Raw genomic sequence first — 16696 nt, forward strand, 5'->3', positions numbered from 1 at the left:
TACTGAAACTTGTAATACAGTGAAATAACAGGCTGGTAAAAGTTAGAGACCTTAAGTCATGATTATGAAAAAACCTATACAAATTACAATAAGCATATTAAGAATTTAAAAATACAAAAGGAAATGCTAAACTGCCATCTCTGTAGAACATTATCTTATTAGGAATATACAAAAATCAGGATGCAACCTGCTGTAGATACAGAAATGCGTATGAAATTGTGAAAAATAATAAGAACGTATTATCCTATAAAACCTACCTTTTTGTCATATACTCTACTTCAGATTTTACTAACTCAAAGAAAAACTTCAATAATCTTTTGTGAACTATCCTCTGTTCATCTCCTCCCCCTGAAACTGGGACTGCATGACAAATGGCTTTGCAACAAAGACAAGACCTGAAAAATAAACACCAAAAATCCATTTGTATGACAGGAATCATGGTCTGATCTACCTGCTAAAATTGACTTTTGACAATTCTGACAAGAAAATATCTTGCTCCATAGCAATATTTATAATTTTAAAGCCTAACTTTCCTGTTTTAAAGCATTATTAAAAAAACCCCAGCAACATAAAAAAGTTTGTGACTGGCACTTTTTGTTGTAGCTTAAGATTTTTTTATTATAGTCTAAACTAAATAATTTTACTGTAATTATTCTGTCTCTACCTGAGGTACTACACAATTACTGAACTTAACAGGACTTCTTTAAAATCTTTTAATTACAAGGTAGTCTGGTAATATTTTATGGACACTGCAACATTCTACAAAGCTTAGTTAAGGGAACAGTTCACACATACTGTTTGACAGGACTAGTATCACAGTTTGTGACCAAATCTAATGATCAACATGATGGAGATAATTTTGAAGTCAAGTGTGAACACATTCTTTTTGGCTACTGGAACACATTTTTTGGAGTCCTGGAACCACCAGGTAAACAGCTACCGGGTATTCATATTCTGTAAGTCAATACCAAAAGATAAAATACTTTATCTAAGAGATAAAATCTCTTGCATTTCTTGTGACATGTTCCTAACAAAAACTATTAAGTGTCCAATTATAGTGATTCAATGCCCTTCAACACCAGAGACATGCTTAACAATCACACGTGCATATAGCTGTAATCACGGTTGCATCAAAATATTTAGGTTTTACTTCACCTTTTATGACAGTAATAAGTAGAGGTACTGTTTCCCTTCCAAATGTATACAAGAATTTATTTCTATTGAAGTACATTACAAAAAGTGAGTTCTCAAGCTAAAGGATAGACCATCTACCCAAACAGCTCCTATGTACTGATTGAGACTTGTATTTGCCAGTGTATAGGATATAATCAGACTTCCTGAAGAAAATGGTAAAGTTTATGATAAAAATAAAAATAAAACACGAAGCTTCATATTTGGTAAGATAAGACTGGAATTTGCTTTGTAATTGCAGCTCTGAGTGTGTATACATATATGTACGCATACATAAACACCAGAACAGCAATAATACATGGATTACTGTAATTTGTGGAAAGCTTAAAATAAATCATTTTTTTAATAGGAAGGAGGATGAGAAAATGTACTTCTTTTCCTTTCCAAAAAAAAAAAAAAAAAGCCCTCTTCCTGTGACCTAACACTTACTGAACCATAAAGTGAAAGGTCCAGATCTCAGTTACAATTCTAGACCTTCACATTCTGTTAACTTTTCCTGGTGAAAATGTGACTTTAATACAGTAGAATTTCAAGTCTCCTCCCCCATCCCAGAGTCTAGAGCAAGATAACAACTATTGCATCCAACACCTCATTAATCTTACCTTACAAGCACCTCAATAAAGGACCATGTGCCTTTCTTACAAACAGGACACTGAAGAAGTTCCAAATAATACTTTAACATAGATGGGGACTTCCAAGGTGGATCATGTTGGAGAACAAGGTATAAAATGTGATAAAACTTAGCATAAAATAATGCATCAGTATTTCCCTGTAATAAAATGTGAAAATATTATTGGTTCCATATTGGCCAAGGATCCCCCAGACACTAAGAGTTTATACATTTTCTTTATTTCTTACAATCCCAGGTGACCAAGTTTAATCACTGAAGTAATACGCAATCTAATGCATAACTACAGCAGCAAAATTCTGAGTTTACAAAAAAAAGGAAGGGAAGAAAGAGAGCTTGCTCTAGTGTGATATTTCAGCTGAGCATATCACTGCTTAAAACAAACCTTCTTCTCCATTATGCTCTCTATATGCAGTCTACTAGGTTAAAAAAGTCACAGAAGTGCTGTTCCTAAAAGCAACAAAAAACATTATGGGCCAATTCTCCCACGATTTTAGAGCACTACATTCATACAGTTTGTAAATAAATAATAATTTAAAAGAAATCCTTAAGTATTAAATTCTTTCCTTTTTAACATACATTGATGAACACGAAGCGTAAATACATCACTAAAAAACCCACTAAATACTGTATCAGAAGCAAAGATCGTAATATTTCTATTTCTTGCTTTCATATTTATAATATTTTTAGTCTTCATCTCTCACCAATAGGACATATTCTAGAAGAGAATTAATAAGTTGCACAGGAGGTGTGAAGTACTTCTGATTAGCAGCAAGTTCTGTGATTACATCAGGAAATAAATACTCTTCAACTAATCCTTCAAGTATATACCATGTGCCTCTGGACAGGTCAGTATTTTTAACCTAAGAATGAGATAACTTTGTAAGTAAAAGAACAACTTAATAAAACCAAACAAAACCAAAATGAACAACAAACAAAAACACCTTACAAGAACTAGCAGGAAAATGTTGGTAAACAGGGAGAAGATTATAAATTAAAACAGAAATACCACTTATTCCCTGATCCAACAAGTTGACATGTAGAAAAGTTGCTCTTACTGAACTAGGATTTCACTGAAAAGACAGTAGGTTCCAGAATGTGCTTCTCTTCTTAGAAGACCTGGATACATCTACCCTTCTTAAAAATAAAATAGAATTCACACCCAATAACTTGTCTATAATTTCTTCTGGAAAGGTATACAAAGGAGTGTTAATATTTCTAAAAGTGCAGACTACCTCCCACAGTATACAGCTGGAGCACTAAGATAATTAGTATCAATGAACAGCTTCTGAACAGCACTGAAGTTAAGGAAAAATGTAAAATCACGAAATACATCATTTACGAGTACACATTATAAAACCATAAACCATGTAACTGTTTTATCTCCTCAGTTCTCCTCCTCCCATTTAGCATGTCAGATAGCAGCTAATGCTACAGATAGCATAGATATTGATCCCAGTGGATTTTCAAAGCTCTGAAGATCATCTTAATGGCACAGGCCTTCTTTCTTATTCTCCACCACTCCTGACAATGAAACACTTAACTCTGCAAGCTTTCAGAAGACCCAGAATGATATAACGGCTTCCGTGAAATGCTGTATCTGCCCTGCAATTTCCCCGTTATTGTCTGTACTCTCAGCTTTCCAAACCTTTATTTCCACAGATTAATGATAGGAAAAAGGAGCTATTGAGTATCTCAGCTACACTGTTATTTACCTCTTTCTTCCAGCAAGGTATTGCTATTTCTAGTCCAGATTCAAGCTGAAGCAAAGATGTACTAACCCGTCACAACCACATTGCTAACAGAAGCACAGTTTCCCTCTGCCTGATAAATTTCTGCTTTGAAATCCAGCTATTTTGTTTGACCACACTCCCTGAGGCTCTGGTAAATTCCAAGAAACTCAGCTAGGAAATCACAACTCAGAGAAGCAGTCAGGAAGACCACTGACTGTACTGCTGGGAGTTAAACAGTTACATAAATTTACTGTTGCTTTTGACCCTGATAACTTGTAGACTTTACGATTCCTGCCAAAAAAACTGGCTCCTAATGTATATTAGATAAAGCTACTCAACACATCCTCACTAATTGCTTTAAAATTAGTTTAAAATTTAAGTTAACATAGATTTTGAATCGAATTGTGGTTTTCAGGTCTGTTGAGCACACTGCTATTGGCGAGATTGTTTTCAAAAACATTTCACTAATAAAAACATTAGGAGCGCAGGTCAAACCTGAAAAATCTTCAGAAGGAAATGATAATCTTAGTTAAAGCATAGCTAAAGTCTCAGCAAATGAGTTCCACCTTAGCAGAAGACTGTCTGCAAATGTTTCTTAGTTTCCTAATGTATGCCACTGTTACATTAACAATAAAGCTGCTCATCTAGACAACTTTCTTTTAATCAAGTCTTTGTGCATCTGGCATTTGCAACTCACATTTATTTCAATTTTCTTGTTCCTATATACACTATTAAAATCTTCATATTATTTCCCTTTGGCAATAATAGTTGCATTCATACTTTTGTAATGTTAATGATATGCAAACAGCACGTATAAAGAGCAATCATAAACTGTTTAATAGCAAAGAACAACTTCTCTGTTGCCTGGATTTAAGATGCCTGAAGATAACTCAGTATATTGTGCCCATACAAGCACGTTACTACTGGCCCTCATCTGGTGATCATACCAGCAGCGATTGAAACTTGTTATCTCTTGAAAATTCTAGTACTAGAACAAATAGCAACATCAATGCATTATTTGGAAAGTACACCCAGACAAAGCTATTTCGGGAGAGTGTGAGGCCTTTTGCATTACATTCAAGTTAAGGAGGAACTGCAGAACCGGTTTTCAGTTTATTCATAAGGGGGGAAGTAAGGAGGATAGAAAACTGAGGTCATGAACTTTATTCAGTAGCAGAGACACCTACTGTAGGGCCTTAATATTCAATAAGCTGTACAAAGCTGCACTGGCTCACATTCTGGCTGATGAACTAGCAGTTTCGTGTGAAACACTGCTGGTACAACTATCAAAACTTTACCAAATAAAAAACAAAGATCCACAAACAAATAAGTTGTGGTTTATATAGCATAATGTGCAAGAGAAGCTGACAAAAGAGAAATATTTTAGAGAAGAAAACAGATAACAGAACACTCATTTGAGTTAAGCCTTCCTAGCAGATGCAAACCGAGATGACAGAACATAGTATGTAATTCTAGTCTGCTAATTTGGTTTGCAGGTTTTATTTTGCTTCACTAGCATTACTGGAAATGTTTCTTGGAGCTGTTTTTAAAAACCATTAATATACTGCTTATAAGAGACCCATGCAAGATGTAAAGACTAGCAATGGATATTCTGCAAAGCGATAAAAGCCATTGGCAGGTCACGCATATGAAAAGTCTTAAATTAGTCTTAAAATTTCCAACAAAAAAAAACCCGCTATTATTAAAAGTACAGAAGAACAATTTCAACTTACATGTGTTAAGAAAGCTAAAGGGGTCTTTCCCCCATAAATTCAATAAGCTAAACATTAACCTTAAATTTCAATACAAATCTGCTCAGTTACAAATCTGTCCAGTAACAGAAATGCACACAGCATTCTGCCCATTAATGGCAGTGCTGAATGACAAAGGCATTTTAGTGCTTATGTTTTAAAAATATTTTTTTCTTCCCTTTCTTACAGTGTTAACAGAAAGAAATCAGATAAAAAGAGATTTATGTGAAGCCCAAGAGCTGATTTTGTCAAACTAGGACCTCACCATACATCCCATAACTATTTATGTAGGACAGCTCATGAAGTTACCAAATCTTCATTTACCAAGAAATACATGAAACTCATAGATAACTTCAAGTGTTTCCTATTTTAAGTTACACAAGCTATCACATAAAATACAGTACCTCATTGCTACTATGTATGATGCTTTTTAAGTACTAAGAGGTAATGTAGCAACATTATTTAAAGTTCTATGATTAGCATTATAGACAGAAAAGGAAAAATTTGAGAAGTATTTACTTCGATATAACAAACTTAATAAAACCTGCTGTTGACCTGTACCCTGATTTATGGCATTTATTTGGCTTAATTGGAAGAAAAAGGAGAAATTAACTCAATAGCACAAAAAAAAAAAAAAAAAAAGGAATTAAGTCAAAGTAACTATGAAAGCAGGACTGTAAAACATAATGTATTCTACTTGCAATCTCCACTTCAGTAGACTTTGAAACCTGCATGATGATGTTTAAGGCTCATGCTGTAAAAGCGACTGGTTTTTTTTTCTACCATGAGACAACCTTCAGTTAAAGTCTGTCCCTACTAGCAAAACCAGGTGGCCACTGCAAAATATGTATACTTTTTCTTTATTGCTACTGCATAAATATAGTGCTTGAACAATTTAAGATGCTCTAAATCATATTAGGCCATTTTGCTTCTTCTAAAACTAACACGTAAGGCTCTCTTAAGTAACAGGGTTAAAGAGTTTCTTTGTAATAAACGGGAGAGTACAGAAAGTGTAAAACAAGCAACATTAAACACAGGATCAACTAGACTGGAAAAGACCTTTAAGATCATCACATCCATCATCCCAATGAAGCTTTTCAACTCTTCAATAATTTCACCAGCTTTGGACAACAAATATTTTAAAATGTTTCTCTGATAGCCAGCTTCTCACTGAAAGCGCATTTGCCTAATTCAATAATAAATTCAATATATGCAACATGACCTCTCTGTGACTATACTTACCTCTGTGCCACATTTGTTCAGCTGGTCTTTTTGAGCAAACTTGTGTTTAACAGCCTGTAAAACAGGATAAAGTCAATCTACCAATAAGCATATTCAATAAATACTGTACAAAATTCCCAAAATGACAACTTTTGTTAAACACAGTACAAGCAAAATATTCAGCAGAGCAATCTATTTCTATTTTAATATTTGGATGGTGAAGTTATGAAATGGTGAATTAGTGACCTAAAAGGAAAATAATATGGGCATTCTTTCTATCCATTTTTCCTGATACTCTCTGTTTCTTGTTTCTGGGGTTGTTTGGTAAGGGCAGTTTTACTAGTTTTGGTCCACTTAACCACCTTAAAAAATATTAAGTGTTTTCAGTTTTTCTGTGGCAAAATGCAAACTTTGGATCTCTCAAGTTGCCTAGATATGGCAGTAGGCGTAAAAATGTGTTACTATTGTTGCTGCATTTAGTTAACAGCCTAGTGGCACGATCTTACTAATACATGCTATCAAAAAAGTATTTTAAGAGAGATAGATTGCCTTCAGGATTATGTTTACTCCATCTGCAAATGCAAACTACGTAACAGTTTGAGGGAAAGATAATCTGATAATAAGTGCACTTGTGTGTAGTATACATGAAGAGTCAACATGTTTTAAAGGCCTGGAGGGCAGTCATGATAAAATGTCTCTGAATGTAAGATGTATCATTCGAAGGTGTATAGATTTAAGCAGCACGAATCTTCTATTTGTTAATCTTGTGTTTAAACATTGTGTACACTGAGGATTTAAAAATTCTGATTCTTTTGCTACTAAGAACTTCATAGAGTACCTGATTTTGCCGTCACAAAACCATACAGTGCTTCATGTAAGCAAGCCCTTAAAAAAATACATCACCATCTGTATCATTGTAACTTAAAGAATAATATATCGTAACTCAAATGATTGTGCCTTTTTAGATATGAAATAGTGGTTTTAATTGCTAATGCAGTATGTTTATCAGAATTAGGTATCTGACATTAAGACAAGGGCATTTAGTTCTATCTTTTGCTTTATAAAAATCATTCACATTAACCACCAAAATACTTGCTCTAGAATACGGTTAGTTTTACATATGTGTTAGTGCAATTTGGCTAAAGAATAGAAAGTCCTAGAAAACCTGTAATCCAAAGGCATTTTGTTGAACAATATTTGTTACTTATCTCACATATTACACTATGATTTCAAGTAGTCCAAGACATCTTTCACACATCCATACCTATCAACTACCAATACTAAATTATAATTCAACTAATGGCAGATGTAGTAAATATGGGATTATAAAACACTGAAGGTTAAAAGGCATTATTACTATTTCAAAAGATGTAAAATATCTACTTTAATCACTCTGCACTATAATGAAAGATAAATTTAATAGTACACATTGTATGCTAAGAAAGCATTAACTGCTTGTTACTTACTGCAGCAAAATACATATGTTTTATAACAGCTTTTTTCATTTCAGCAAGCTGCATGTTTGACATGATTTTGTCTCCTTCTTGTGAAACCGGAAAATGGTCCATTATAGTATCTTTGGTATTTTGTATCTCATTCTGTGCAGAACAAAAAAGTTCTTTTAGTTTCAAAGCTAATATTCTTTCAAAGCTAATGCTCTAAACCCGCTCTTATGTGCTAAGTCTTTCTACATATTCTATTATAACCCCTTGTTTATGCATGCTGATGTAATTGCTCAAGGTTCTACATTATGTGCCAGATAAACAGCTGGTGGTTTGGAAACAAATCACTGATGCTGTAGGAAGTTATAGTATAGTAATGATCAGCTTCCCCAGAATTATTTTTCCTAACTGACTTTAACTCTGACCCAATAGTGTGGCTGAAACAAGAGCTGCGTTTCCACAACAGATTCTTTCATGGAACTTCACAAAAAGTAAAAATGAAGCCTGCGCATTTTTAAGTAGTTGAAAATGTAGTAGAGATTTTTTAAGACATTGTTTCATCAATCTGACTATGACCATGCCTTCATTTGATAAAGGCCACTACAATAAAATCTTTTCCATTCTTGCTTATAAGCCTGTGGTAAGTTAGTAATTTAAAACTTCAAAGTTTTTTTTTTCATGTGTTTGTTTATTTGTTTGTTGGGGGGAGGAGTTTGGTTTCGTTATTTTTTGGTAATCTATTCTCTAAGTCCACCTACTGTTTCCAGCTATCTTATCAGCACTGAGATGGATTGAGGATGCATTTCTGAAACTGGCTTCTGACCCATTCTGGAAAGACTCTCAGTAAAGCCCCTAGATAATTTCTGTCATAAAAAACAACTATAAAAATATTTTAAAGTTATTTAGGATATGAGGACAATACATTTCACTAAGAGTTTCAATGTATGCTTGCCATTAAAGACACAAAGACTAAGAATAAAACACCATCTTTGTTTTTAGGCAAACACACATGTAACTACAAAATCAGATTCCTCCAGCAGTGTGATAAGAATACAAAGTAGGTACAAGGGAACTGCTCCCCTTGGCCACAGTACTGATGAGAGCAGGGGTGGAAGGCTTGGATTAGCTTGCCTTCTTATTCAAACACCTACATCTGATGGGTGGATGAAGTATGAGAAATATGAGAAATAACAGTAGCAAAAAAACACAGTAGTGCATGCAGTGGCAAGACAGAAGTATAAAACTGTTTATGGCTTGCAAGTTTTCAAGATAAAATTTCATGCATGTTTCATCCTGATTTTCCTTCAGATATGATTCACACAAATATATATATCTCAATATATAATTCAAAGTATTTGGCATGGCTCTTACTGTATTTCTAAAGAAATATTGAGTTTGTTGCACATTACAGGAGAGTTAAGTATTTTCGGTGACTTGAAAGATTAATAGCTTTTGATGAGCCGGAGACAAATGAACTCTTATGCATTAATCTTTACCTCTTGTGGCATTTTCTTCACGTTATTTACAACATGCTTAGAGAAACACTTAATTTACAGCACCACCTTGTAAAAATTTTATGAATTCCACCATGCATTCAACAAAGCATTTAAAGCCTCTTGTTTGAGAACAGCTCCCTAAAATCATGTATGTTTTAATATCTCGAACCAATCTTTGACACCTTGTAGGATCAGATCATTAATGGCAATCCCACAGAGCATTTTAACACTAGAGTTGTGAGGTTGAGATTATAAGAACAGATACAGAAATATAAAGGTGAAACAAAGACTTGGCTCAAGAAGAAAAAAGATCATAGCAAGAGCAGCCTGAACATTAGTGCAGTTACACTGAAAAAAGAATATAATATTCTGCTAAATTCAGCATCTGGATGTGTATGTGGATGTTTAAGGGAGGAGGAAGTATACTTATATCTGCTAGAAGTAGCAGTCAAATAGCACAATTACAAATTTACAAAGTTGGAACAGTCTAATGAATTATGTGCCAAATACTTCTAGAAGGGAAAGATCATGTCTGTAACATTCTTCGATAAAGCATAATACATTTGGACAAGTGCTGCGATTTGATTGCCTGTGTTTTATTCTTTTCCTTTTAAGAGGCTGTGAGCCTTGGCAGTTTTCTGAGTTCTTTAGATGCATTTAAATAGAAAGCAATGCTCTCTTGGCCTCTGAGGTGAGTTACTTTAACGAAATCTAAGAAAAAAAGACACATGCAAGTTAATGGACTGGTTAAGATGGAAGCTTGGGAGGAATTCAGGGGGCATAGAAACACTTTATTCTCAGAGATCAATAAAAGGTGAGGCAGACATAAAAACTTGACACTCATTCCTCTATTAAATGTAAATGTCTATCTGAGCTGAAAGGTGCAATAGAGAACAGTTTCCCTGAACAAGCTTCCTTAAGAGAGTAAGCACTAGACTGAGATTCCATGTTGATACAGATTTTATTCACGGTGTAAACAGTAAGACCTTTCAACTCTTTTCTCACACTTTTATACAGCTTTGCTGCTCATTAAAGAGCAAAGTATATCCTTTGAGCTGAAGAATCCAAAGGATTTTCAATTAAGCAAGCTTCTCCTATTAGCAAACAGTTTTAGCTCCTACTTGCTTGCAAAGGTATTTTCAATTAGCAGTTGACCAAAATCATCCCACAGTCTAAGGGACTATCAGATAAAAAGAATCTTCTGAGGCCTTGGTATTTTGACCTGGAACTACTGAAAGAAGTTCCAAATAGTTCATCTAACGAGCAAACAACTATCAATCATGAGGCACCTCTCTCAGGGGAAACAGCAAGAAAAAATTCTAGTTCTAATAAATTCCATACATACAGGAAAATTCACTCAACAGTGCCATGTTCCCTCAAGGTTTAAGACAGAAAAATGAAAGGGAAATAAGCTGCTTTTCTTGTTCTGCCATGCCTTTTGCACCGCTGTAAATTTAACCTTTGCAGCTTGTAGATCAATGGTAAACCTAACACTTTGAACCAGTTGATACTGCACTGGGTTCCTCATCTGGCTGAGCTACTCCAACAAAAAAACTTCATCTCTCTGGAATGATGACTTTTAGCGTGGTGTGTCTCAAATAAGGTCCATCCAGGACCTCATGTCTTAGTGGATTTGATGACGTACTGTCTCGTTTTATATAGTCAGAGTGACTTTGGAGAATCCTCTATCAACCAAGCTTGCATTCTCAAGAATTTTAACTTCTGACTAATGAATTTTTGTCATGAATAGCAACAGGTTTTCCGACATGAAAAGAGACAAGTTTAATCCAGTGAAAAAAGCAGAAGCTAAGGAAGAACATGAAGAGGAGAAAGAAAAAAAATGATGGAGACTCCACAGCTTCTTCAGGCAACCTCTTCCAATGCTCCATCACCCTCACAGTAAAAACCCAAGTGTCCCCTGACTTTCAGCCAGAACCTCCTATGCTTCAGTTTGTGCCCATTACCACTTGTCTTGTCACGTCAGAGGGCACCACTGATGATAGCCTGGCTGTCTTCCCTCACGCTCCCTTCAGGTATTCATATACATTCACCAGCCTTCCCTCACCTTGGGTAAACAGTCCTATAATCAGTATGTTTTGTTACCTTTAATTAAATCACAAAACATTCAGGCTGACCACTGTTATTGCCATTAATCTATCATTGATCATTAATCACTAATGTTGCATTAAATAATCAGTAAATATTACAAATTGCTAACAGTGACAATAAAACTCCCCTAATTTTAGGTTATGTTTTTTAATTTACTTACCTCAAAAATGTAATGTCCTAGATATTGCACAGGGTAGTAATGAGCTTCAGAGAGACAATTTTTGCTTTGCGTAAGAAAAGTCTTATTACTGATGAAAATATGAGTTATATTGTCTTCTGCTTTTTGCGATGAACATATCGTTGCCTTTCCAGCTTGAAGAACTCTAAATAAACATATTTGGGAAGATGTTCACTGCATTGCGTTAATAACGCCTAAAGCTACAGTCACAAACTAGAAGCATGCAAGTAGAAGCGAAAAAGGATTCTAGATGTATGGCACTGCCCAGCCTTCAGTAGGGCACTTAATAGCCTTCAGGAAAGGAAAGAACCTTTTCTTCCTTCTCACAATTTAACACTACCAATTAAAATCAGTGTACACCTCCTACATAGCTCACAGAAAGCTTTACCTGTGCAGCTTTTCAAAGGTCAAATTTGGTGACAGCAGCTATGATTTATTACATTATGTTCCCCACAATGATGATAAGTCTTTCTAACTGTAACATGATATTTACGTAACGCAAATATGGTACTTCTGCTCCATTCTGGAGTCATTTAACAGCATTTGGTGCTGTCCTATATCACACACAGAAAACAGGTTTGTCTTTGAGACACCATTACATGTAAGTTTCTCCAGAGTTGTACTGCTGCAACTGTTCCTATCATTTAGAAAAGATGACAGACAAAAAAAAAAAAAAACACAAAGAAGAAATAAGGTCTCTTGACATGCTGGATATATACAATCCAGGTATGTAAAAAGAAAATTATGCTGGTCTTGCACACTTAACCATCCAACAGCTAGCGACTAAAGGCTGGAAGGGCATAGAAGGAGGGAAAAAGGCAAGAGTTTTATTAAATACTAGAGAAAAAACTCTTTCCCAAAAGCTATAATGACCTTTATGACTGAAAACAGAACTTGCTGGAGAGAAAAAAAACAACAAACTACCTTTCAATGGTTTCTGACCAAGTAAAAGGATGTTGATGTATGGGAAAGTCAGGAAAAGGAATTACTTCCACAAAACTGCCTGTGGATCTGTCTTGCTGATCTAGCTACTGTTAAAGGTTCTCTCCATTGTGAACAGAGCTGCGCAAGACACCATTTCAACAGTGTTATCATGAATATCTACATAAGCATTTTTTATGGAAAAAGAAACAGCACCTTTCACAAATACAGCAGGATGAGTGCATCCTTCCGCTAGACAGCACATAGTAAAATCTTCTGCTCAGCCAATAGCGCATTTAGAGTGTCTTCAATTGATAAAATCAGAAGACAGTATCTTCAGATACACCTCACTTTGTCTTTGTGAACTAGACAGATGGCACTCTGTGATGCAGCATGCAGACCCATACCACGATCAACTAGACAAGCTGCACTTCCCTTCTTGCCGCTGTATCTGTGGCATTCCCAGACCCGCGTATTTGTAACTGGGATCTCTACAGAGGACAGTAGCACAGTATCTGCTCCTGCAGTGAATGTAAAGCACTAAGACAGTGTACCAGAAGCAAACACTACTTATTATGCTCTGTTTGCAGTTCAATGTAGCATTCAAACCATGGAACCCTAATGTGTCGGTAAAAGTATGGGGGGCGGAGGGGAAAGGCAGTCCCAGAATTTTTGCCCTTCAGTTGTTTTCCTTTTCTCTGCTTTTCCTTTATACTTTTGCCCTTTCCCTTCTGATCCATCTCTACTTACCTCTAATTACATAATATCATAAACATCCATTACAGTACAAATGTGGTCTTCAGAACTACAAGAAGCTGTTATGTAGATGTGACACAGCAACCACAGACACAGTGTGGCCCAGAACTGCAACACACAGTTCACAGCTGGCTCAGGTCACCCACCCAAGTGAAATTACTTATCCTGTTCTAGCTACTATTTAAATGTAACATCCATACAAAATAAGCAATTACTTACAAAAAACATAAGCCTATTTATCCTGCTTCATGAAGAAAGTTTCTGTAAGCAGCTTCCTTAAGACACAAACATATGTGAACACGTTATTTTTGACACTATACTGAAAGAAAGCAAGAAAAGCAGAGATGCTAAAGATTTAAAGTCATTTAATTATAAAAAGTATGGAAATATATTAGTGTATGTGTAGTGAAAATGGTTCAGAGTTTAAAGAGCTGGAGGTTGTTATGGACCAAATTAACTGGGATGGAAGAACAGAAATGTGTTCAACCATACAATAAGTGTTCCATCATTCATCATTTAAGCTCTAAGACATATCTTCCTACCTTCTAACAGATGCCATTTGTTTACCACCTTCCTTAATGGGGAGGACAACTTTCCATCTGTGGAAGGCCCCTGGAGCACCAGAGCGTGTCAGTTCTTCGCGCCATCTTTTAGGTGCGGATTGCATTTGAGGTGAATAATGGGTGTCTTCTTCAATTTCATATCCCCATTCGTACATTGTTTCATCAAGCCATCTGCCACTTTCAGCACTATTAATTATGTACTCCTTAGTTAGTATCCACTTTCCTAAAAAGCAAATGAACTGTCAACCACAAAAGATTTTTTGTGCAGACATATGGCAATCAATTGAAGATCTAACATAAAATTAACTTCAACCTTTCTTGTGCAAGTAAAAGCTGGAATTATGAGTACCATTTCTAAAACTTCTTCCTGCTACAAAAGTTCTCCTCTTTACACTTCAGAATTACAATGCTACTGAAACTGTTTGTTTTGTTTTCTTTTAAGGATGACGTACCTTTCTACACTTCCTAGATAAAATACTTGTTCATCTTCTCAAAAAACTGCAAATGGAATTTTTCAGCTTCCCAGACTTTAAGATTTTCACAGAACCTTGCTTAATCCTTTATTTTTAATACTATTTAACACTTTTACAAATGTACTAGAATGTAGTAAAATGAGAAAATGCTTGATCACCAATGATTAAAAAGAGGAACAAAGGTTTTAGCATGTAAGCTGCTTCTTTCATATATTAATATTACTTGTACTGCAAGTGTAGTGAACACCAACATGAGCTTGATCACCAAAGATTAAAAAAGGTACAAAGGTTTTAGTATGTAAGCTGCTTCTTTTATATATTATTACTTGTACTGCAAGTGTAGTGAATACCAACATGAGGGGAATACAGTTTTAGATTTTTGTCTTTCCCCTTCTTTTCCCATCCTTTTCTTTCATCCTTTGGCTCCACCTCCTCCACCTCTTGTCTTTCATCTTCCACATGCATGCTTTTGATACTGTACATAATGATCTCCCCCTTTGTCTCTCTTTTCTTCCAGGTTCAGGTTAAGAGCTGTGGTTAGTACCCTGCTCCTGTACTGAAACACTATCTACAGAAGATACTGTAAAAAAAATTGACTTGAATTGTGTGAACCTAATTGGTTTCACGGAACAGCAGGTTTGACTGGCAAAATGTCTCAAGTGCAGGAGCACAGATGGTACTGCTACATAACCTAGCATAGGTACCAGTAGACTTGTGACTAGAAAAGGTATGCTGTGAACTACCTGTATGTTAATACCACTTTCAGTCAAAGCTTCCACCTCAAAACTTCTGCCAGTTAGGATCTCCATGAGGACAGGCATCCTGGTTAGCACTTCTGTTCACATCTAGGGAGTTCTAAATGGGTTTAAATATGATCTTTCACACTTACTTGAAGAAAAATCTTCATCTTGGGAATGAAGATACTCCCTCTGCCATAAGGGGGAGATTATGTGAAAATAGCACCTCTTCCAGGAGTACTAAATGGTACTGGAAAAGATTTGTAAGTATAGAAACATGACAGCTGTGCATTGCCATGTGGCCACTGCACATATTGTCTTCACGCAGTTCAAGAAAATATCTCCAGATGCTTTAAGTTCCAAAAAGTAAGAAATTCTCACTCTACAAGTATTTTAGTTGTTTATGTAACGGACTTCAGCATCAGGACTTACATTAAAAAAAAAAAAAAAAAGCAAGAGTAAATACCAGAGGCTTGTGTCAGAATGGAAAAAAAACTGGAGTTTTCTCTTGCTACATGAACAGGAATGTACAGACAGTGACCTTTGCCAGTGAAGGCTGCATATGAATTTGGTGTCAAAAACCCATGCTGGCTACAGGTGGCCATACTCTTCCTGCCCCCTTCTCAAGCAATCTGTTTTTAAGTACTTATATCATTTGCCTATGACTTCATGATCTAAATAAGAAATATATTAGTATGCGAATATAAAAACAAACATCTGGGAACATATGTGGATCAAATAAGGAAGATGGCAGGAATATCATTTAAGAAAACATCCAAACCAAAAATAAGTAAATCAGAACTTGAATATAATGCTAAGTTAAAAAACAAGGTTAATGGAACAAGCACAAGGGTTTGTAAAGCCATTCATTCCTGAAATAAAAGCAAGTAACGAGACACCTTTTAGGGGTCCTTTCCAGTCCTACATTATGGTGCTACGAAATTTTAAGGTAAACCTTTTACTCACCAGCAGAACATGCAGCTAAGAACTTTTCACTCTTGCACAACTTTTTTGCTATAAGGTGTGTACAATTCCTGTATTTCTAACAAAACAAAAACAAATAAACATACTTGCATCACTGGAAGCAGTTCCAACTTCCTTGGTTATTTATACACAATTCTAAACTCTTGCGTGGTCCTTTCTTTTAAGGTTCGTATTTTCATTTTCTGCGCTAACCAGCAGCTACTTTAGTGAACAATACCTTAGTATCTATGAACACACAGTCCAGTTTGAACAGCCATTTCAGCAGCGCTTTTTTCTCACGTTTTTTAAATCCAGTGAATTGGATTATCCGCTTCAGCCCGGCACTTGCCATCTGTTAAAAGGTAAACACACGAGAAGGAAATATTAACACAAAAGATAAAAATCACAGAACATTGCTAAGATCAAAAGGGGAAACCCGCCGCCAGGCTCGAACATCACTGGGCGCCGGTTCGCCGCAGCTGAAGCCGCCACCCCGTCCCAACGGCAGTAGGGGGCCACAACCCCAGGCAGCCG

General features: G+C 35.7%; 1 protein-coding gene across 1 annotated transcript in view; it reads right to left on the reverse strand.

Annotated features, from left to right (window-relative positions):
• The window catches only part of SLF1 (SMC5-SMC6 complex localization factor 1), a 34190-nt gene that overhangs the window by 16982 nt on the left and 512 nt on the right, over nucleotides 1–16696 (reverse strand). The window contains exons 2-10 of the mRNA XM_061479088.1: nucleotides 16401–16514; nucleotides 16166–16241; nucleotides 13969–14212; nucleotides 11732–11894; nucleotides 7991–8122; nucleotides 6546–6599; nucleotides 2524–2682; nucleotides 1794–1960; nucleotides 258–395 (exon numbers count right to left, since the gene is read on the reverse strand). Of these exons, the coding sequence (XP_061335072.1) occupies nucleotides 258–395; nucleotides 1794–1960; nucleotides 2524–2682; nucleotides 6546–6599; nucleotides 7991–8122; nucleotides 11732–11894; nucleotides 13969–14212; nucleotides 16166–16241; nucleotides 16401–16514 (1247 nt within the window). The remainder of the gene's footprint in view (nucleotides 1–257; nucleotides 396–1793; nucleotides 1961–2523; nucleotides 2683–6545; nucleotides 6600–7990; nucleotides 8123–11731; nucleotides 11895–13968; nucleotides 14213–16165; nucleotides 16242–16400; nucleotides 16515–16696) is intronic.

The sequence above is a fragment of the Pezoporus flaviventris genome, unplaced genomic scaffold, assembly GCF_033815535.1.
Source record: "Pezoporus flaviventris isolate CSIRO_AGI_PZ_B2104156 unplaced genomic scaffold, CSIRO_AGI_Pfla_v1 ptg000141l, whole genome shotgun sequence".
Classification (NCBI taxonomy): Eukaryota; Metazoa; Chordata; class Aves; order Psittaciformes; family Psittacidae; genus Pezoporus; species Pezoporus flaviventris.